At 35.0% G+C, this 24,400-nt stretch overlaps 2 protein-coding genes across 5 annotated transcripts; one reads left to right on the top strand and one right to left on the bottom strand.

Annotated features, from left to right (window-relative positions):
* Window positions 1-560: 560 nt before the first annotated feature.
* Trf (TBP-related factor) lies at window positions 561-3,575 on the bottom strand. 4 transcript variants are annotated; one of them, XM_023174385.2, is made up of 6 exons: window positions 3,433-3,575; window positions 3,236-3,381; window positions 3,072-3,160; window positions 2,692-2,935; window positions 2,189-2,292; window positions 561-1,517 (listed from the first exon to the last, which is right to left on the bottom strand). In XM_023174385.2, exons 2-6 carry the CDS (start codon window positions 3,347-3,349, stop codon window positions 1,346-1,348), a joined length of 723 nt encoding a protein of 240 aa, XP_023030153.1. In that variant the 5' UTR covers window positions 3,350-3,381; window positions 3,433-3,575; the 3' UTR covers window positions 561-1,345. The 4 variants fall into 4 exon arrangements, with proteins under 4 accessions (XP_023030153.1, XP_023030152.1, XP_074038873.1 ...); XM_023174384.2 differs by having other exon boundaries at window positions 3,236-3,384; window positions 3,433-3,535; XM_074182772.1 differs by having other exon boundaries at window positions 3,438-3,456.
* A 1,471-nt stretch (window positions 3,576-5,046) lies between these two features.
* On the top strand, window positions 5,047-6,263 carry osi (electron transfer flavoprotein regulatory factor orsai). The gene is made up of 2 exons (XM_023174373.2): window positions 5,047-5,228; window positions 5,983-6,263. Exons 1-2 carry the CDS (start codon window positions 5,181-5,183, stop codon window positions 6,190-6,192), a joined length of 258 nt encoding a protein of 85 aa, XP_023030141.1. The 5' UTR covers window positions 5,047-5,180; the 3' UTR covers window positions 6,193-6,263.
* Window positions 6,264-24,400: the final 18,137 nt, after the last annotated feature.

Below are 24,400 nucleotides of genomic sequence, written 5' to 3'. Positions count from 1 at the left end.
GTTTTCTCCCTATGAAGTCGAGACCATTGTGATCTATAAGCATGTATACGGGTCAACAGAACGTGGTATCCAGAACTCAAGGCCAGAAATGGACTAGAATATAACTCCTATCGACATCCAAACAGTAGCATACCTGACGTGGACTTATCAGAACAATCGTTATCGCCCCACCACCATCACTGTCAACACCCTCTGACATAGATAGGAGCAAACACGTAGCTCGCCAGTCAGTCATTACTAAGATTTCGAGATATAACGTCCATTCTCGAAATCAACGCACATACCAATGATAATGTCTGCTGCAGTAGCAGACAAAACATTTGATTATTCAGGTTCCATTCAACCATGGCCTACCACTCTCCTTGAGCAATTAGAAAGAAAACGAGCATTGTTGTGGAAGAACAAGTCGTGGATGCTTCATCAGAAAAATGCTTCTATAAAGTCATTTTTGCCAAGCATAGGATCCCTGTATTTTAACGTGAATTTGCTGAAAAATTGAAAAGAATAAATAATATGGCCATTGAATTATAAACGAAGGTAAACTAAATAAAAACAAAACCTTTTTAATAAAAAACATTTAATTATTAAAAATCAATTGAGTACAAAATAAATACAAATTATTTTTTACCACTTACTCTATAAGAGACTTAATGATGACAAAAAATAAAATAACAAAATTACAGGCATGGATAATAGTAAATTTTTGTTTGAATGATATTGAAAATGTTTCTGTTGTCTGAAAAAGTGTTAACTATAAATCACAAGACTGAAATAGTGAAAATGGAAAACTATCAAAATGAAAAAGTTTGAGAAAAAACAAATGAACAATGGGTATAGAATTCAGATGCTATAAGGATGACAATTTGTGAAAAAACACATTGTTATGTCCTGAAAATGAATGATGTACTGTCGCCCGGGTTGAACTGCGTCTGCAATTTTCATCCGTTTGACGTTTCGGCTTCTGCGTTGAAGCAATTTTCAAGGACCACTTGAAACTAAAATTAAATGACTCGACGACGGGGCCGTAATATCCCTAACTCCCAAGTCTCGTTTTTGCTTTGTTCAGATCCAAGTGAACACTGATAACTTTGTTGTTTGAAGCCGGTATTTATGCTGCTGGACAGGTATAAAGTAGAGGTATCGTAACAGGTACCTGTCCCGCCGGGAATGGATTCTTGACTTTCTGCTTGACATGAGTTACTTTGAGATCTCTCTCTCTCTCTCTCTCTCTCTCTCACAGATTTCAAATTTGTTAACACCTCTTTAGATAATGGAAGTCCAAACTTGTAACATTCACAAAAAACAATCTGTTTCAATGGCAAACAATCATATCACAATCAAGAGCTTAGTTCTTCCTGAAACTTCTCAATATGGGATAAATGTTATTCAGAGCATCTTTTATGTCTGTCCTAGATTTGGCACCAGTAAAAACTACTTTGCCATTGACGAAGATTAGCATGACCAGTCTAGGTTTATACATCCTGTAGATGAGTCCCGGAAACAGTTCAGGTTCATAACTAAAAAATAAATAATAGTATATGCCCTCCAATTCAAATTGAAAACTTTCCAGAGTCAAAATGAATAGACAATAATATAGGTGAAAATATCGACTCCACAAGAAATAAAAATAGAATGGTTACCATGATTCTAAGATCAAAATTTTTCACGAGTTGTGTATATGAAATATGCATATGTTTATAAAAATCTTGTGATTATCAAACAGTGCTGAAAAAAGACATTTGGGATGAGTAAAGAGTGTGAAAATTTTTTATTTCTACAAATTATTGACTGTTTTAGTTAGATTTTCATGTATTTTTAAAACTTTTCTTTTCATATCACTGTTATTTAGATATATATATTTATTTACTTCACAGAGTATTCCTAGTCCTACATGAATGGCAGAATACGTTGTCTGTAAAAGTACATCACAAAATACAAAATCCTAACTCTACATACATTTCAGGAATATGGACTGTATAAGTTAAAAATCAGCACAAGGACCTTCAAAAAATAAGTATATAAAAGTAGATGCTTAAAATTTAAAAACTTAACACTAAAATAAAAAAAAAAATTGACGTGAATGAAACTTTTGCATCTTTACACATCTTGTAATATAGACTTCATCTCATACTGAATATGAGTGATGTAATATTCAAGTCGATAGAAGTTGCAAGAGCAGAATTCTTACCTACTGAACTGCATGTGTGCCATATTCAGGTTTTCCAATTTTATAGGAAACCTCAGATCACAGGTGGCTACTATATTTTGTATTTTAAAATTGGCCAATCTGACCTGGAAACAAATTTATAAATGAAAAAACTGGATAGAGTAAAAATGTTTTCTGATAGGTAATCATAATTTTGGGAACTTGATATTTTGAGATACTTCACATAAATCCAGAAATCTGGATTTTGAAACCGAGTTTTTTTATTTTATATTAGTTTCTTTTTTTCGATTCATGCAATCCCATAATTTTTGAAATCGTTTTTGAGCAAACTATTTTGCATATAATAATTTCCAATTAAATCTCTCAACACGTGATCTTGGGATTTTATCAAATCATCACATACTCGTCATTTGCTTAGCAAAATTTTGAGAGATAAGCATTTGCACACATTTCCACTTGGTGCTTTTGAGATAAAATCCTTGAATCCACCCATCGTTCTTTTCCAAATATTGCATATTACTCACATTAAATCCAACTTTTTGTATGATTCTTGCAAACTTTTTGGATGCCAGTAAAGCGTCATGTTCATTTCTCGCTCCAGTGCAAACTATCTTTCCCGATCTGAATATGAGAGCTGTGGTACGGGGTTCTCGTAACCTCATTATTACTCCATGGAAACGGCCAGGGTTATACTCCGTATTTCTTGTTCTAGCATTGACAACCTGAAGATCCAGAGTAGTTTGAAGGTCTATGGTAGCAACGCAGTTCCTGGAAAAAGAACCAAAAAAAAAAGATTCATAATTTCTCTCAACGAGGGAAGTATTCAGACCATGTATCAGTTATATATGATTTATCTTTGAAATTTCCTGAATCAAATGATGAAAATAAGTAAACAAGAACTTACTGTAATGTAATATTTGTATGTGGCTCGCCTGCAGCTGATCCAGGAATGGCTAAACTTATGATACGAGGATCTTGTTTTATCGTTGGAACCTAAACGACAATTACATTGAAGGAATTTGTGTTAGTTGTGAACATACTCAAAAAGACACAATACTCAATACTCACGGTGAGGGCTAGACTACTTGTATTCCAGTCTGGTGTAGGGACAGCTGGAGTTGTTTTCGGAGGGTTATTGAGTATGTGCTTCAAATTTTCGTCTTCCTGGATTTTGTTTTCCATTTTGGTAATCCTCTTGTTATAAATACCAGTCCCTACTTGATTTTCACTTTAATAATAAAAATAAAATTCAAATGGTTACTTACATTACCAGCTGATACATTTTACTTGAACGCAGTGTTGCCACTGTTGTTATTTAGGAATTCTCGATGTGCCCAAATTCAAGTGAAAATAGCGCCCTCTCAGTTTTCTCTTTCTACTATCTACTAATCAATTACTATTGGATAACTTTATTACGTTGTTATGGTGACGCACAATCTCTTACGATTCCATAATTCGAATATTCAGATAATTTTGCTAGTGTTTATCGTTGTCACAGTTCAGAAGTTGAACTAATGGGACTCTGAGCAGACTCTACTTGAGATATAGCAACTTCTGGGAGTACAGACGTTATGATCAATGATTCAGTTGTTTAATTGGCTTTTTTCAAGTTTTCACAAATAATCTATGAAATTAATTAAATATTGATTCAAATGTTCAGAGGAATTTCATTTCACTACTTACTTGTCCAGCAAATCTGAAGAGGAAATTTCAAATTTATGTAACGTAAAGCATAAAGCAAATACATATAAATGAATATATATTTATATTTATATTTATCGAGATAATTAACGAATGTTTTGAATATTTGAATTTGGAAGTTTTGGAGAGGCATACAAAATAACACATGGCGAATGACTATAATGGCATTTTCAAATAACAACTGAATTCTCATTTTCAGCACTGAGAAAAAACAAATAACCTTCCTAGAAACTACACAAATCTAATCAATGAAATGACCGAAGTCTTATAACATGTTAAATATAAAAGAGAATAGTGCCAATTTTTGCATATTTTTAGAGAGTCCGTGCCCAAGTGCCCACATTTCCAAATTATGTCCATTTTGGCACGATTGTGTTTCACATAATGACATTGAGTGTTACATTCTAACTTCAACTTTCAACTTCAAACTCGGACTTATGTTTGTTCGACATTTACAGTGGAAACTACAACTTTGAACTCGTTCGACATTAGGATTGGGGTTAAATTATTGGTTTCACCAGTTTCAGCATTTTATAGGTCCCGATCAAGGAGAATATACAGATCAACGTCTTCGATAAAATATCAAATAGTAGGGCTATCAGGCGTTTTATGATTGGCAATACTTACATTTGGCATATAATATTGAAAGAACACGTGAAAATTTTCAAAATACAGCTGTGTTGATATTATTTATCCTAAGTCAATGAATACTTCAACTGAAAACAATAAACATATCGATAGTTGGCACTGGTACATATTGTGCTATAGTAACAACACAAAAAGTAGTGAATTAACATTTCACAGATACTCATTCTCATAGGATGAACAATATCGTCTTCATATAAATATGGATTCTATTCAACCAAAATACTAAATCATATTATTAAATGCGTTAAAGAAATAAGTTGTTCAATTAAAATCTTCTTAATATTATATGCCAGACATTAGTGTTGGCAGTCATGAAATGCCTAAAACTATATAAAACCTATGCATTCATTTTTACGTGAATATGAGGCGTTTTCTGGCGCTCATGTATTCAAAACGTATTCGTTTGTGATTCAAATACATTCATTCTGGCGTTAAAACGATGACGTCACATCAACTATCATTTGAAACGAATTCATCATGATTCAAAACTAGACGTGAGGTTGGTTTTGAAACGAAATTTGACATTACCTTACGTCAGTTGTCAGTTGATATTGTTGTTATTGTTTATTAGGCGACTTTTGAACCTGACCAGATTAAAATCTGAAAATGTTTTAGAATTTATTATGACTCGCCTCAGAATGTGATCAAATATTTCAAAAGAGAAATGGCAGAACTATTGCAACGAAGTCGTGTTATTAATTTATACAAAACTGTGAGTTTTCATTGCCAATTCACTGATGAAGTAATCTGAAAATATCACTATCTTCACATCAGTCATGATAGTAACAGTGTGTATATTAATATTGAGTTATAAATTAATTACCCCCCAAGTTTTTTTAGTTCATGGTGAAACATTTCAAAATATTTTAATTTGTTTGGAATTTTAGTTGTGACTAATATTCCAGTTACGGACTCGTAGTCACATTAACAACCTTAAGGTGATGATATAGCCACTATATCATTTGAAGGGTCTCTATTGTTTTTTGAGAATTTTTTTTCAAAATCGATGAAAAAAATCTGAAAGGATGGAAGTTTATAATCCAAAAAGCTGTATTTTTTAAATCTAATTCTAATTCAACATTCATTGTCTGACCGGCCGACACCTAATTGTATTTTTTATCTCATTGTCTTAGATTTGACTCAAAGCAGGAGAATTTTTTATTCAGAGATTCATAAACTTATGTTATTGCCTCAGTTTTGGTTCAAAGTAGGAGAATTTTCTACTCAGCGATTCTTAGACTTCTTGGGGGCTCTTCTTAACCTCTTCTCGACATCCTAGCTCAAAATCAGTGCCATTAACAAACAATTATGTGTTTAGATTGTGACAATACACATAATATTTTTTCATACGTTATAGGTCAAGTCAAGTCAAGAATAGATGCGAGTAGTATGTATTCTGTGTTTCATAAAATCATTCTTCCCTAGTGATCATTACTCAGTTTATGTGAAAACACATAATTTTTCAGCTCATACACCTTGGCAAAGACTGGCCAAAAGGTTATGAATTCTTCCGGAAACGTCTACATGCAGCCTTCATGAAAAACAGAGAAGAACGAGACCCTGAAAAAATTGAAAAAATGATTGCCCACGGCGAGTTCGTAGCTAAAGAGATTGAGGCCCTTTATATGCTGAAAAAATATAGAACTCTTAAGAGACGTTATTATGGTGATAAATAGTGATTATTATTGATTTGAAATATTTAATATCGATATAGTACTGTGTAAACAAATATAATATCTTCGCACTCCCCACTGTTTGTTTTTAGTCCAGAAACACATTGTCTGCGATCATTAAAAACAGTCGAATTTATATTGGAGCGTGTTATTTTATTTAACTATATTTTTTCGATGTTAACGACATCGTTTTCCATGGTCAGCCTGGTGTTCTAGGTAAGTGATGTTAATGACTCTCCGAGAAACCTGGAGAGAATCATACTTGTGTTGCACTGTTTGGAACCTTTGGTGTAGTAATGAATATTATTGGAATTGAGTCCCAACACCAAACCGTTATTTTAACACCTTGACACGTGTTTCGATCACCAAGTGATCATCTTCAAGAGGAAGATCAAAAGAGAATCATGTCTACATGCAATCCCGCCAGCCTTCTAACGTAGCTGAATCAAAAATTCGTTCGAAACATCGGATCGCGGGAGCACTACCACTTGCGAGAATTTACCTCTCTACTTTGTTATAATAAACATATTTTGTAATTCTTACAAATATATAGAATATTACGTGACGGTCAATTTTCAGGCGTAAAATTGTCTGAATTTCATTGTGAAATTAATATACACCAAATATATAGTTATGTAGATTCAAATATTAATGATGGACTTAGGATCTGCATGATGAGGGGGTAGGTCGAATGATATTTCTGGGATCAAATTGATCGTTTCCATATATTCCCGATCTAGAGGCCCAGTGAAAGCTACCTGATTCTACAGGTGACACACAGAAGTAATAGTACAGTATATGAAAAGAGGTAATCAATACCATTTTGATACTTTTTTATTCTCCGTACTTCCTTCCACATTATAGATGAATCCAAACAATCAAAAAATAATTGGATTTTCACACCACTTACACATTAAAGTCTGAACCTGATGATGATTCCCAGCGGGCTCCGCATTTCTTATATCTGGTGACGTCACGAACCGTTTCGCTGAACCGCTTCTTTGAGGCGAGCAGATGCATTTTCATTCTCCAATATTCTTAAAACCACCTACATGCCGCTTCAATTTTTGGAATGAAAAGTGGAAAAGAAGCTACTGTTGCTAGTTGCCAATCATATAATTATCTTACAGTCTACATGGAATTCTCTATTTTTTATTTGACGTGACCCCCAGTCGATTTCTATTTGTCTGTAAATCGTTTTCCGATCAGAGAATCGGAATATTTTCCTCGAAATTTTCCGAGCGATGATGTCAAGCAATGTGTAATAAGTGAAAATCAATCCTCATTGACGTCAAAAGCAATCAATCGAGTGTAATAAACAATCTGTCGCAACTCTAATATCTTTGTTCTTGCTGGATGAAAAAGATGTAATATTTTCAGAAAGATTATGGAAAATTGATACTCTTCGTACTTTCGTTAGACACTTTGACTGAATTGTTTCCTAAAGGGTTTGATATATGTAAACGATGGTCATATAGACAACTTCGCCGATGGTACTACAATTACTATATCTGACCCAAATGCTGAAAATCTTGCCACCAAACTAAAAAATGTTCCGAATCAGTCCATTATACGTGGTGTCAAAGAAATAAACTTGATAATTATACGAGTATACCTAAATCTTTCAATTGAACCATTGAAAGAAACATTCAAAAAACGGTAATAAAAACAAAAAAAAACTTATCAAACGATTGAAATACCAAAATTCCAGGAACTGTAAAAATCATCAGCTATAGGATCTCCTACCTACCAAATAGCAAAGTGGCTCTCTAGAGATTTGAAAGCTTGCCTAGTGCGAACCAGGTTTTAGTATCAAAAACTCCTTAGAGTTCATACAGAAACAACGTTCTGCAAGAAGGTGAGATTTTGGCCTCCTTTGATGTTAGTTCTTTATTTCCTATTTTCCCAATTTCACAGACTTCAGAATTCCTAAGGGAATTACTAGAGAAAAATATTTCAATAATAACGAAATTGATGAATTCGTTTTTCTCACCAATTTGTGTATAAAAAAAAACCGTTTCCAGGTTTCTACCTGTTGCTTTTATGAACAACAGGAGGGAACGACTATTGGTAAACCCTTGTCCCCCTACCTGGCAAACCTGTTCATGAACAAATTCGAAATGGAAACCAAAGAAAAATCAGAGTATTTTCCTAGGATATTGCTGAGGTATGTGGATGATATTTTTGCGATATTCGATATCAAAAAATCGAATATTGAGGACTGTGTTTTCTTTTTAAATAACAGATTTCCATCAATTAAATTCAGGTATGAGTTAGAACTTCCATTTTTGACGTTTTGGTAATGAGAAGCCAATGGAATACGATGTATTCAGGAAGGAAACAAGCACTTACAAGTATATTCCTGACAGTTCACATCACTTTGGACAGCACAAACGTGCTGGGCTGAATTTTCTAGCACATCGTCTTTTGACATTTCCTCTTACACATGAGAGGTTCACGAAAGAAAAACGGACAATACAAGAAATTGCAGTCAGTAACGGTTTCTCGAGGAATATTGTAGATGATATCATAAGGAAGAAAAAATTTAGGTTAAGAATGAACGAAATCTCGACTTTTAGAAAAGATAATAACCAAGACAAATATATCTCAGTTCCATACCACCAATATACGAAGAACTTTGGAAAGATTTTCAAGGAACTAGGTATGAAGGTTGTATTTAAAACAAGTCATACACTACAGAGCCTTCTAGGAAATCCAAAGTCGAGGATTCGGAAAAGTCAGATATTTACGAAATTAAAGGTAAGCACTGCGAAGCAAAATATTATGGACAGACTGAAAGATCTATCAAAATAAGATATAAGGAACACTTAGCGCACCTAAAATATGGAAGATCAGAAGAATCAGCAGTCGCCCATCATATTTTGTAACAAAACCATCCCATAGACTTCAGTTCATGTTCAGTTCAGATTAGTTAGACAAGTTAACAACAACAGGTATATAGATGCCTTTGAGAGTGTAGAACATAATAATATCATGAATAACGCTGGTGGACCAATTCCTAATAGTAGATTAACTATATAGCTTGTAGAAATAATATCTCATTATCAGATTTACTTGACTGTTAGACAAGGAAATATTGTAAAATTAAATTAAGACTTGTAGATAAACAATATGTAAAATTAATTTAGGATATTTAAGACGCAGGTACCTAGCAGAGGTATCTATGATATAAATAAAGACAATATTGTATGTAATTTAATTTAATCTTCCTCTTGAAGATGATCGCCGGGTGATTGAAACACGTGTCGAGGTGTTGAAAATAACGGTTTGGTGTTGGGATTAAACTCCGGTAATATTCATCTAAATCAGTATTTGTAACATTTTACATTCGAAAAAACATTAGAAATTTCATTGCGAGTGATATTCGTGTCTCCAATCAGGCGGATGGCTCTTTTCTGGAGGGAATCCAGCAGCTTCAGGGTATGCTTGGGGCGAAGCTCCATACATGCGAACAATACTCCACAGAAGGTCTGATCTGAGCTTTATATAGCATCAAAAGTTGCTGAGATGTATACAGAACAGTATTCCAAGCTTTTGAGAAGCAGCCTTTGCAATTCCAGCGACATGATTGTGCCAAAACATATCGGTGTCCATTTTAAAACCCAACAAACTTATCGAAGCAGAAAGCGGAATTGTCTGTCTTGACATTATTATACCCGAATTTGAGACATTTATTTTTTTGGAGAAAACCGATGCCTGGGTTTTAGTGACATTGAATTGAACCTGGTTACTTTCACCTCTAGCTCCTCATTAAGATATGCGACCTCCTGCTGCCCGTGAAGAAGTGCATCCGCAGTCGATGTCGGCAAAGAAATATATTGAATTTCTGTTTTTTTCCAAAGAGTCGTTGATATACAATAAAAATAGTGTTGGAGACAATATGGATCCCTGGGGAGCGCCAGCGTTTATGGTAAAAGTATTTGAGATATATTCATCAATCGAGTTAAAACATAAAGGGTGTCCCGTTAAAAAACACACCTTCAGTAAATCAGCAATTCATTGAACACCCTATATTGTTGAAACATAGCTTTCATTACGCTCTACAACGTAACTGGGGAAGCACCCACGTATCGTTGATAAACTCTCTATGAAGGTATAGGAATGTAGGCTTTCACTGCTGGCGTCAATATTTTGCTTGTTTTCCGGCTTTTGCCGGAACTGATACGTCAACTGATACGTCAAGAAGAGTACTTCGACCACGCCACTGAAGATGACTACCACAGTTCCAGGTGAAACGTTTGCAGACTGTAACCAAAGAAGACCACGGCAAAACCCGGAAACCAACTAAAACAGACTCTGTATGAAGGGTTATTTTTCGTACATGTTTTGGTTCGAATGTCTTTTCGTTGAAATTAAACCGTGAAAAATTGGGAAATCGATAATGTTCTATGCTATTGTCATTTCGGCCACGTTAAGATTGTGAATATAGTGTTAAACGTCCTAGACTTGCAAAAAAAAGCTATAATTTGATATATGATGACTTTACTAATCACAAAATATCATCAGTATCAGAACTTTTATTAGAAGGGGAATAGCGTGTATTTTGTGGTCCAGAAAATGAATTATTCATCCGAACAAAGATGTGATCACATCTCTAAACCCTAAATCCTCACAGCAATATAACTATTTTATAGCTGATGAAAACCCCAAATAGCCAAATATGGAGGATTTGTTCTTAGCGGATGAGTGGAAATCGTAAAAATAAGGATTATGGCGATAAAACGATTTATGTGTATCTTGTATAGTTCATAAACCTAGACCAGAATATCTAGAGAAGTCGTTAAACATCTCGGAAACTCCTCTGCTTCCACATATCAGCAAATATGCGCCTATAAAATAACTCTTTCCATTCCACCGCTATGAAATATGGAAAGGGATGGAATTCAACAGTCCGTTGAAATGAAGAGGAAAAAGCTCTCGACTAAATGAAGCTCGTCTAAAACAAAAACGTATGTTAAAAAGCGTCCTTTTTGTGGAGAATAAATTACTGTTGCTGTGGATTGAAAAAGTGAATAAACGATCAAATCCAGCAATATTAGAATTTCATCGTAACCAGATGAGGTGAATTTTATTTTGATCGGAACATCTTTTCAGGGAAATTTATTTATTCTCAAAGCTCTCTTAAGTTTTCAAATTAGATTCAGTAGTTACTTAAGAAGGAACATAGGGGAGATGGTAATGGGGATCACCTAAGAGAGAATGAAAAAAAGCAAATCTATTAATCAACTAATTATTGCTCTGTTCTTATTATAAACTTCAGTTTCTTAATTATCAATTTAGATCAACTTTTATCACTTTGGTTAATTAATATTGGCACAATAAAAAAAAAAGTTCGACACCATTGTCGTTGGCAAAGGTTGGCAAAGGTGATCAGCGTGTGGGCAATGGTGATCAACACATATTGCACACATAATTGTGCGCAGAGTCCCATTCAGTACAGTCATGAGCTCAAAGCCCACAAGAAGTGCACCGGTAGTATGTTTCATTGTCCGAATTCACACAAGTTACCTGCTTCTTCTGCATCGTCATCAACGTCATCCTGGCATAACTCGTCCGTTTTCACGTCTGACGTCGAAGTATCATTTGAGTCTTACAGAATTTTTTTCTTCTCACGACTGACCTTCTGTGGCTTTCTCTTCTTTCCTACTCCTTTTCCTTTGTTTTTCACAGCTTTTGCCTTCCTTTTATTTTCTTTTTCAACTGAAGCGTCTTTGATTGGTGTAGATGTTGAAATATTTGCGTGTTATTTTTTTCTTGTCTTGTCTTCACAACAATTACTTTCTTAGGCATCAGAATGAAATTCTGATGCCTAAGAATATGTGGATATACTTGTAGTAGGAATAGTTCTGGCTCAATAGTAGTTGTTAGGGAAGATATGGAATCAACCTCACCAGCAAAAGTCGATTTTGAAATAGAGTCATCAAGATCTTCAACAACAATAGGCTCTAATCGAAGGACTTCAGCTGCAATAAAGTCTTCCTTTCAAAAAACATTGGAATGTATAGGAAACATACCCGTTGCTTTGAATCCAGCTTCGCCCTTGCAACATCATAGGGTGATATTGTTTTGTGAAAGTTGGCTCGTCATGAATAAATCGCATTCTCTTCTATACGCAGCTTTAAATGGACATTAGGAACGATTCTTTAGAACAAAGTATATTATGCCTCTGGTATTCTGTGAAACTTGTAACCTGTACGTTATTCCGAAAATAGAGTTGTAGTGTTACAACTTTGGCAATTAAAGCACCTAGAACGCAACTTCAAATATAAAAAACGATTCTTTAGAATAGAATAGGACGTCACTATGTAGTGACGTATCACGGATAACAACATCACAAATATAGAAAAACGAATAATTCCAATTCCTACACGAAAAACTTGAAAGACGTAAATCTACCCTTCGCAAATAAACGTAAACAGACGCAATCCTCGATGACGTGCTAGAAACCACTGCTCCTCGCGTCATAAAATCCCCCATAACGCTGCACCTCCGTGGGCAGATTCGACGAAGACGATGGAAGCTGGCTCCAGACTGTCGCGTCATCCCCCGGGGTTGATTTTCGGGGTGTGGGTCCTTCTGGCCCAGATTCGCCTATTTTTAGACTCTGCCGTTACATCTGATGCCGATCGTAGCCGTGTTTTCAGCTAGAATATTGACCCTAGGCTCGGGTTTCACGGTGCACCGGGATCGATGAATGGAATTTGATCGGCTAACACCTCCGTGCTTGTTTTGTTTTTGGCGGAAGCGAGTGGGATTTGCGGGGGTGTATCGGTTCGCGAAAGGGGTGTGTTCCCACGTTTCGAGATATTTAACGCTATTCAGTTTGTGCTCCAAAATATTCGTTATGGAATTAAAAACAATATCATTCACAGGAACGATATACATCGTAATTTATGAAAAGTTTAACGAGGTGCTCATGTTGAGTTGAAAACAAGTGTTTTCGACCTGTAATATATTTTGGGAAATACACCATAATGGATATAGGATTCTAGTAGTTCAATATCAATACTCTTTCATATTACATTGTAGGTATAACGTTCCTGTGGATAATATTCAATTCCATAACGCATTTTTGGAGTCAATCTGAACAGGAATAAGGGATTTTCGTGGAATTCATTGATCATATGTTTGGAAGTAGTTGTTCTTCCCGTTTGTAACTAAACGCAACTTATATGCATGGTCTACACATCTTTGTAAAGGGTTTATTTTAAACCTTATTACTTCCTTCCTAAAACCTAGAAAACCTAAAGTATATTAATATTATTTCTGGGGAAAGGAAATTGTATTACGAGGATGTATAGATATTTAGTTAGCCACAACAACGAAGAATGGCTAATTAGAAGTGTCGACGTTGATGTTTTTTTTCCAAAGGGCAAGCCGGAGTTGCGAAATAAAATCTAAAAAAAGAATGTCGACGATCGACGACCGAAGTTCAAAACTGAAAAATTCAAGTATCGGGCCATTATCACTCTCTCCATCTGATACAAAAAAATGGATGAGAGAATCTTCCAAAGAAAGGAAGGATTAATCAATTTGAAAATAAGTAACTCTATACATGGATGTGTAGATCATGCAAAGAAGTAACTTTCAGACACAAACTGAAAGAAAGTCCTCCTGAAACAGCTACTTTCATATAAACATTGAATTACACGAAAGAAAAAAAATCTTTCGAAACAAATACTTCTATATGAACACTGAATTATACAGAAGATACTTTTTTCTATTCAGTTTGTATGTTAAACATTTGTTGTGGAATAAGAATCAGATATCATTCACATGAGTTCTACTTTGAATGAATGGTAATAAATTGTACTCACATGGAACACTGTCACCCTAACTGGTATACACGTGTTTCGCCTTAAGACACTTGCCCTACGGCTCTTCAGTACCAAATAACTTTTGAAATCAATGATATTCGTCTACAAAAGTGAAAACATGTATTGAAAGAGGTGAATTATGGATTGGAGAAGAAGACCAAGCAGAAAAGTCTGTTTATGTGTCTACTCCTATATCGATGCAGTTCATGTTATGATTTTATAAAACCGTCAAAGTAGGTGAAAACGAATACCTGATGCATTTTATATAAACGCATAGATTTTAGAGTTCATTCTGATTTGGACAAGAGAAAAATTCTGCAAAATGGATCTCCAAATGTCAAATGTTTGAATGTTGACCAGAAGCGTGCAAAGGTGGAAGCAACCATTCGTGCTCGGTTTGATAATGATGCAAACTTCTTGAGCTCGACTATCAAGAATAGTCCAGTTATAACCTCAAGGCGATTGTTTATATGGAACGTCGATAAATTTGAATTATTCTTTTTCATTTCATTGTTTTATTGTTTGTATATCATTGACATTCCACTTGTTGTTTAAAACATTTATCAATTGATTTTCATTTAAGAACACAATAATTTGTTTTCTCTACAAATTAGCGTTTTTATAATTTTTGATATTACTTTTTTTTTTACTGTAAATCTCAACATTTGAGTCAATTTTATTTCATGGTCCTCCATAGATTTCCGTTCAATTAACACAATTTTAGACAATGGAAGTGCAAACTTCTAAAATTCATCAAGAAATATTGTCAGCCACTTTCAAACAAACGTTTGAAAGTTGTTGCCCGCGGCTTCGCCTGCGTAGTATTTGCTTTTTGTCACATAAAATTTCGTGACAGACCATTTTAAACAAATAGTTAAAAAACTAATCAATACAGTTTATTGTATGATTTTCACTATAAAAGGGTTTCACGAAAACCGCAACACGTGTTTCGCTATACAATAGCTTCCTCGAGCATAAATAGTTAAAATATTTTTTATTAATCTAAAACTTCAGGTTTCCAACATCAAAACTGACGAAATTCAATATAATCTTTGAACCCCTATTATTTTCCCCCTTGGGGGTGAAAATTGCTGATTTCCCTTCTTGATGCTTATTTATGCTATACAAAGAACCTACCTGCATATTTCATGAACGATTATAGGTTCAGTAGCTTCCTCAAGCATAGATAATTAAATAGTTAAAATATTTTTTTATCAATCCAAAACATCAGGTTTCCAACTTCAAAACTGACGAAATTCAATACAATATTTGAACCCCTTTAATTTTTCCCTTTTGAGGGGGGAATTGTTGATTCCCTTTCTTGATACTTATTCACGCTATACAAAGAACCTACCTGCATATTTCACGATTATAGGTTCAGTAGCTTCGGCTGTACGTTAATATAAAAGTGTCAGTCAATCAATAGGTACCCACTGGAGAGTAAGCTGAAATAGCCATTTTAATTCACACTTTAAAAAAATTTACTAATAACAATACTGATTTGAGATGCAAGAGCTCACTCATCAATTAATATTCTTCAAGTAATGAACTACATAATTAAAGTAATATTAGATTGCATGGAGTCATGACGTCATCTTCTTTTCCAGCGAAAGTTGAAAATATTTCAGATATACCTAATTCAATTAGAAAGTATTGATAATTTCATTCAAAATTCGGGTGAGACAGCTTTTGAATGAACGTTTTCCAATGCGTTGGATCGGCAGAAGGGGTCCAGTGGAGTGGTCCGCTAGATCACCTGATCTGACACCGAGGGGCAACAGACCTTTCAAATGATGTATCACTCGACCCCCCATGCCATTGCTGACCGCAGGTAGATGAAGTTTCGTGTATGATTTCCATATCAGAATTAGTCCCCTTGGAAATAAAAATTGAAGTAATCTTTGAAATTTCCGATTACACGTCCGTTTCTGACTTAGAGGAGGGTCAAATTTTCATTGGAACGCCCTATATATTCACTTTAGATTATAGAAAGCTTTGTCAATAAGAATATATCTTCTTGGGCAATAAAGTATATTGTTTTATTGAATATATCATAATTACGAATCGATTACTACCCTCTCAGTATGTTGCCCAGTACTTACCACATTAATGCCTTCCCCGAAATCAAGCTTTCCAAAGAGCCCCTTCAGATTTCGATACCAGGTCATGACCCCACTTTCCAGGACCCCCGTCTCCCCGTTGCCACCTAAATTCCCCATCAGGGCATAATAGTCGATACAGCCTTGAAATGTGGGTCACCAGGATGGGTTGCAAGTTGCACCCTGCACGGGCCACCGTTCGGGGTCGACGACCCCAGCTGCCATCCCCGTCCGCCGCGAAAATTAAGGTAGAAAGCCTACTTTGATTCGCGGAACGCGATTGTTTGCGAGGTAAGCGAAAACACACCGATAAGTCTGCGTTCACGGAATTCGAGGAGTTCACGCGATTTCTATGCTAATGTCGCTAAACGGTGTTTGAGGTACTCGCTACACGGTGTAAGTAGGTGCAGATGGTAATAAGTATGAAATTCGCGGAATTTTATGACGCACTGCACAAAAATGAAATTCACATTGTGAACAATGCTCAAGTATTCTCAAATTACTCGCGACAGTTTTCTTCTTTGAACTTCTCTATAATGAAAAAACTATTCAAACCATCTACTAACCATGTACAGTGGTGAAAAATAGAGATAATGGTCGGAAAAATACGTGCGATGGTTTATTTAATTCGGAATGATATCTAGAAAAATGTGATGAAACCGTTTTTTAGCATATAAAAAATTGCAAAATTTATAAAAAAATTAAGATGTGAAGAAGGTATTTAGGTGTTTGCAAATATTTCAAAAACTATAAAAAAAGATCCTTGAAGAGGAGCAGAAGCAGAAAACATTTCCTGACTTCTTTAATAATATCTTTTTTACATCTCCCATTTTCTAATCATTTAATTATAAAACAAACAACAATAACCAAATAAAAAAACTAAAAACAATAATAACAACAGCGAATAAACTAAACACTATCAATTTCCGACCGATTATTAGAACTAATCCGATGCCCGTGGTACCGTCGAATCCTTCGATACTACAGCACTGAACGCGTTGGATGAGAATCTCATCCTAAGAGCGGTTGAAGGTCCCCGGCAACTTGGGCGGATCACGTGGTAAGAGAACCTACTGGTTGTATTATTCTACTATGCCTTAGCAATACCTGGGGCACAGGTACTATGCCCGGGGTATACCGGATTCCTTGTAGCTGCGGATCGGAACCACGAAAAAAAGTATGGGTACTCGTCTCTCTGAACACAAGGGAAATTGTCGACTTGCACAAACCGAAAAATCAGCTGTAATCAACCACGCGCTCAACAAAGAATACAGTAATACTCATTAAAACTCAAAATTACTATCCAAGAGTGTATAGAGACGCAATAGAAATTCAAAAACACAGGTATAATTTCAACAGAAAAAAAGAGGCAATGGACTTTGATAAAATCTGACTATCTGTTCTTACAGCTAAAAAAACAATGTCGGGTAATCCAATTAAGAAAAACCAAACCACGTCCACTAATAAAAATATAAAACCAGAGTCAAATACCAGTATCATTAGTCCGGTCATTATACAATTTTGAATAAACGAAAATGGGACAGAGCTAAATTTTGGTGAAGACCTTTAATTGCGATATCTCAGGAACGGTGATACTTACAGAAAAAATCATTAGAAACATTTTTGTAGAGAATTTTGAGATCTGGCCTGAGGAGTTTTTTTTGATAAAACTCACCGTTTTCGAGAAAAACTCAAAAAACCTGAAATTTCGGCGTTTGACCCCGAATAACTTTTGAAGCGCTAATGGGACAGATTGGGACTTTCAAATTTTTATTTTTTATGGTAAAATAAAGGTCTTTACCAAAATTTAGCTCTGTCGCAATTTTTGTTATTTCATTACTGTTTTCAGGTCTAAATTGACCGGACTACATAGTTACCGCATTTGGAACGGGAAAAACAACTCGGAACAACACACCGCATTTGATAATGTCTACCGCAGTAGGAGACGAAACGTCAGACATAAAAACTTGCAGACCACGGCCAAAGAACTTGGAAAATAGCAACCACCCAGTTTCATTTTAGTTTTATCGATTTGAAGGAACTGATCGATGTAATAATTTCCCAATAATTTCATATGTCTTTGGAGTATTCTAATTCCATTCTATATTTTTCACCGATTAGATGCCGTTAAACTATGAACTACATGCCTGTATCCATATAAATTATATGATATTTCAATTTTTCAAAATTAAAGGACTTGATTTGAGAAAACACTTCGGCCCTCACACGTGCTTCTGTCCTACTTTATACAGTCGTATCCAGATTCGCAAATCCGAACCCAAGGCCGCCTCCAGTAATAATTCCTGAGTAAATTATTAGTCCCTGACAAGATAACAGATACAAATTGACAGTTAATTGACTGCCTATTGTTTTCATCCTTGTCGAAACATGTAGCGAGGAGTAGGCCTTGCATTAATTGAACTTCAAGTGCTTGTTCCGAGGGTAAAGAAACAACTGCTTTGCGAGGAGGATAAGTGTGGTAGCGGCAGAAGTTGTTTGCTAGAGCAGCATATGCGATTCGAACTGTAGCGGAATATCGAATTAGAAAATTGAATCATGGTTTATTGGTACAGACATGCTTTTTGAGAGAATACCGGGAGCTTGGTATTTCCATTTCGTTTGTCTGGGAGAGTTAGGACATGTATTCAATTCAGATAAATTCACACTTGAGATTTTTTCAAGACAGTGGCGAAATATTGTAGGATATACTAATATACTCTAGCTGTATTACAAAGAAGTAACTTTCAGACACAAACTGAAAGAATTAAGTACTTTCATATAAACATTGAATTATACGAAAACACATTTTCCTATTCAGTTTGTACTCCAAACATTTGTTATGTAATTGAATTAGATATCATCCACAGGATTGCTAAACAATATAGTAAATGAAAAACAAAAATTAATTTCTTCTGAAAATATAACCCTTTCAATATAAATAACTAGTTTTGAAACAAATAAGGTTTACCTTTCTTTCCCAAAAATCGATCTTTCCTAAGAATATACCCCTTTCAATTTAAAGTTTTCTGTTATCTTTCTTGATAGAATAATTTGTTTATTGTAAGATGGTAACAAAATTAGATATATATATATATATATATATATATATATATATATATATATATATATATATATATAAATAGATAAGTACTCCTTGATCACTCCCATACTGATTTCAATTTAAGAGCCACCGGTTTCAGCCTATTGGGCATCGTCAGTACCGGGCAGACGGTCCTCGATTGAAGACAAAATGAGATAAACCAAGAAAGTACTTGATGAAAATAGCTGCGTATATTATATATATATATATATATATATATATATATATATATATATATATATATGACATCTCGCACAGTCATACACTTGTGTTACTTACCTACCTGATGAAGGTATTTGCAAATTGAAACCGATCAGGTCCTCACTAGATTGAGAAAAATGTACCATAGTCTGCCATCCATCTGCGGTCCTCGATTGAAGACAAAATGAGAAAAAACCAAGAAAGTACTTGATAAAAATAGCTGCTGAAACAGCTGTATACCGGTGGCTCTTGAATTGAAATCAGTATGGGAGTGATCAAGGAGTACTTATCTATTTATTTTTTGATTGATTTTGATATATTTATATATATATATATATATATATATATATATATATATATATATATATATATATATATATATATATATATATATATATATATATATATATATAATACAAAGATCACCGAAAAAAATCTTCGTTCCTTCAACGTCACTGACACCTCAAATTCATCTCCTGCTGCATCAGAGAGCAACTTCCTTGTAAGAGAGGGTCAATGTAATAAACAAGGAAAGTAGCAGTCCAAATAGTATTCCATCTCTTGCGAAAGTTCAGCAAGCTTCGCGTAGGAAGCGACACATCGATTCATTCGACTGCAAGAATGAGAAATGGCATTTCGCATTCAGACTAATGCCCTTAATGCCAAAAATTACTTTCGGCGCCAGTTATGGACACCAACTGAGCGGGAGAGTCTGGACCGAATCGAAGGCGATCGAAATTTCGGGGATTATACTTTGAAAATTCTAAAAGTTCGAGGAAAGCACTTGCGACTCGTCCGATGAAAACAAAGACGTTTCGGATGAACACTTTAGAATTATAATCGTCGATAAGGCGGAAAGATGATTCTGGCTTATTGGACCGAATAAAAGAGTTTCAGAAACTCTGCTATTCTTTGCTAAGTTGAGAGGAACATTTTCGAATTGATTTCGAGATTGGGATGTCAACATCTGTTGATGATTCTCCAACAATGGCTCTCCATCGAAACAGTTCCGAAAACCAATATTGATTAAAAAATGTATCACTCAAATACATAGGTAGAGGTATTTCCTACCTAGATCAACTTTGATATCGGTGAAGTGAAGTATACAATAGGTAAGGAGATAGAGCTTGAGTAATTCCACGTGTACTTCACCGATGAGGAGATAGATGTCGACTAAACGACCCTGTAACATCGGATCGAGAGCAAGAACTTCTCCTGATCCTGAATGAACCTAGAAAACTAGGTGGTGCAGCCAGGAAGCGATTTATCACATCCTCAAGAGCAGGATACCTTATGAATCTTTCCTGCTTGAAATTCTTGAGAAGCAGAAGTATCTGCGGTCAGCCAACACCAACATTCGACAACCTAGATATTCACCAAACAACGAGAATCTCTTCAGTATGCCATTATAGCTGCCGTAGAGAATAGTCCAGAAGATGATTCTCAGGTGTGATTTCAGAGCAACAGGTTAACTGAGAAGATCAGGAGAGAGTTTTCCGGCTGGCCGCCGCGCCGATCAGGTCCTCACTAGATTGAGTAGAATGTACCTTGGTCTGTCAATTTTGAAGACCATTATTCTCCACATAATCACAGACCCTGATTTGGCAGACTCCCACTCTTGCCAGCCGACCTGAAAGATCTCTTACCAAATAAAGTATGCAGATTCATTGAGAAGCTGGGTTCATTTGGTCGAATTTGAATGAAAGTCTCGCGGGTTGCAGTAAAAGGTCGAATAGACCCACTCAAATTGGACATACCTATCAGACTAGGTGAATTCCTCCAAGTTCATCTATAATTTGTCTAACAATGTGATGCATTTGTTTGGTATTCATTATCTATCGACACAGCCACAATCAATACATTTTTTGTTATGTTGTCCGTTGTCAACTGTGAAATTTTGACGGCGTACGTTGGATGACATTTTGTATCAAACTTTCTACAATTACCAAAATAGTACGTAATTTATTTTGATACAAATTCGCCCATAATACCTGTGAAAGTATTTTTGGAGAAAATATTCCGTTATTTGAGAGAATACTAGGACGATATGCGAAGGCAAGGAATAGAGGAATCGAATGTTTTTAATCTTTGCTTACAAAGTTCTTCGTTGTAATACTTAAAATAAATAAGTCATTTTGTTTGAAAGTAGTTGACAGTGTTTCATGGTGCATTTTATTAGTTCGGATTTCCATTGTCTAATATTTATTTATTTTTTATTTATTTATATCCAACAGGCCAATGCCCAATAAAAGGAGTATACAATAATAGAGCAGGTTACTATTTCTAGATAAATGTAAGTATAAGTGAACATTTTGGTATTCAGCTAGGAACTAATCTATACAAACTATTTCTAAATTGATTTAGGGTAGAAAAAATAAATCTATAGAGTATTTATTGACAGTTCGGCATATAGAGGTTAACGAGCTGTAGAAATGGTGCTAAGAATTGGATTCATTAATGCGGAATGTGATATTTGATCTGGACGTATATCGAGGTACATTAAAATTAATTTGAAACAGTAGAGTTGGTGAGTCAATGGGACCATTGACCAGTTTATAGATGAAAACGAGATCCGCAATTTCTCGTCTTTTTCTCAATGTTACAAAATTAAATTCAGTCAGAAGGTAAGTGTATTCATAATTTCTAACCGGATAGTTTCCATGTTTCTTATAATACGCAAACTTGAGGAATTTTTTCTGAACACCTTCCAAGGCATCAATGTATTTTGTTTGATTAGGATTCCAGATTAGGATACCAAACTATAGTGAACTGAACGAATAGATTCAAATGATCTAAACTCTTTGTAGTTTCTTATAGCAAATCCCAGAGGCTTGGAAGCTCTCTGAACAATATTTTTAAGTAAGTAAGTTATTGTCGAATAAGATTCCTAAGTCGAGAGTATCATTAACTCTTGGTAAGTCGGTATTAACAATTGTATAATTGAACTGGTGTGGATTTAATATACGAGCATAAGACATTATTTCACACTTTCCAACATTACGAAAGAGTTTATTCTCACAACACCACTTTTGGAATGAATTCAAATCCCTCTAAAGCAACATATAATCAGACGAATCCCATATTTCTCTGAAAAGCTTTAAATCTTCAGCAAAGATTATCTTTGTCGATTGTATAGAAGCGCATATGTCATCTATAAAGAGTAAAAATAACAGCGGTCCCAAATTAGATTTTCAGGAACTGGATAAACTTTTGAAAATTTTTTGATAAAATAATTCTTTGCTTCAGTCTTTTCGAATCCTTGCCTCTGACACTTTTTTTAAGGGCAAAACACAAGCACTACAAAAAAATCCTTAAGGCCTGCGAAAGTAGTGATTCACGCATTGGATTTGAATCGCTGGAGATCAAATCTATTTGATAAAACGTTCTCAGGAAGTTTATTCCATATGAACGCCGTTCTCCAAATGAAAGAGTTCCTAAACAGTGAAGTTCGAGGTGTACTGAGTTGAACTTTGAAACGATGAGCAGCCACAATCCGTCGCATATTTCTGATATGTACCGCTCTTGGTTAAATCAAATGTGCCAAGTCACTTGAACACATAAAATATAATAGATTGGATTATTGCTAATATATAGCTTCATATTTCTCCTTCGTTATACGGAAAAGAAGAAATGAATAAAGTAATTGAATACATCAATAAAACTCCTTTATGCAGATGTGTATATCAAGTTTATTCTCAGATATGAACTGGAAAAAAAATCTATGCGAAAACTAATTTCAAATATATGAACATTGAATTACACGGTAACAAATTTTTTCTATTCAGTTTTTATTCTACAAAAAATCCCTTTTCAGTAAAATTGCTCATACATATCTTCACATACATAAATATGCTTTGGCCAAACACGAAACGGACCGGTTCAAATTTGACGATAGTCGTGTCATTAAGTGTTCTGGCGATGTCTTGAATTCATTGGATCCTCTGGAGACACCCTACATTTTGTTTTATGAAAGAGAGGACATTGGCAGATATAGATCTTCAGATGATGTGGTGCTGCAGGTTTTTGTTTTCCTGCAGCGGAAAGAGCAAATGCGCCACTGGAATCAATGAAGTCGCCCCGGAGCGCCAATTAATTTTTCTAGTTGTTTCATAATTCCATGATTTGCTTAGAGTATCATCTTTGTCGAAGTATTCACTACAAACAAACATACATTTTTTGATAATTTTTTTTTTCTTTGCTAGTCTAGGATATCGGTGAAAGCTCAAGAAAACACATTTTTCATCCATAATTATCACCTGATTATCTGGGACAATTTCTTTTGGATTTACCAGTCATCATGAAGAGCTGGCATTTAAATTTATGTAAAAGAATATCATAATCGATATATGTAGATTTTTTACTAGAGTTTTCAAATTATTGAACCAAGACATCGCTCCCTAAAACTTCGGAATTGCTAGAATCCCATATATATATGATATAATCTGTCAGCAGCCTATCTAATCAGCTGTCAACTTCTCAATCGGTTATTGCATTGATAGGAAGAGGGTCAGACCTCTCGCCAACCGACTTTCATCTTTTCAAGCATTTCGATGACTTTCTCACCGGTAAAACTTTTGCCAATCAGGATCAGGCAAAAATGGCCTTCCGCGACTTCATCGAATACCAAAGACACAATCTTTATGCTGACGAAGTTAATCGACTTGAGTTACGTTGGCTTTCAGATCAAGGTGATGGCGAACCTCTCTTTTCGAGACCATAATTATGGATACTTTTATATTAATAATCTCAATGATTTCATAGACCACATCTGGTGTGATTTTTTTCCAATATCGATTGAAATTGATGTCAAACTACCAGAGAACTACCCAGCTTTCAAACTACTGCTACGTTATAATTTAAGCTACTTTGCTCATTAACGCTAATAGTTTCTACCTCAGCAGATCTATTTTGTTTTACATGATACAGTTTTCTAAAGTAAAAGAATATTTGTCATCAAATTCAAATTGAACCTC

Source organism: Leptinotarsa decemlineata, unplaced genomic scaffold (genome assembly GCF_025532065.1).
Source record: "Leptinotarsa decemlineata unplaced genomic scaffold, Ldec_3_MD MMD2_tig00026328_RagTag_RagTag, whole genome shotgun sequence".
In the NCBI taxonomy this organism is placed as follows: Eukaryota; Metazoa; Arthropoda; class Insecta; order Coleoptera; family Chrysomelidae; genus Leptinotarsa; species Leptinotarsa decemlineata.
The sequence above is the reverse complement of the archived record's forward strand: the minus strand, read 5'-3'. Positions and strand labels throughout refer to the sequence as shown.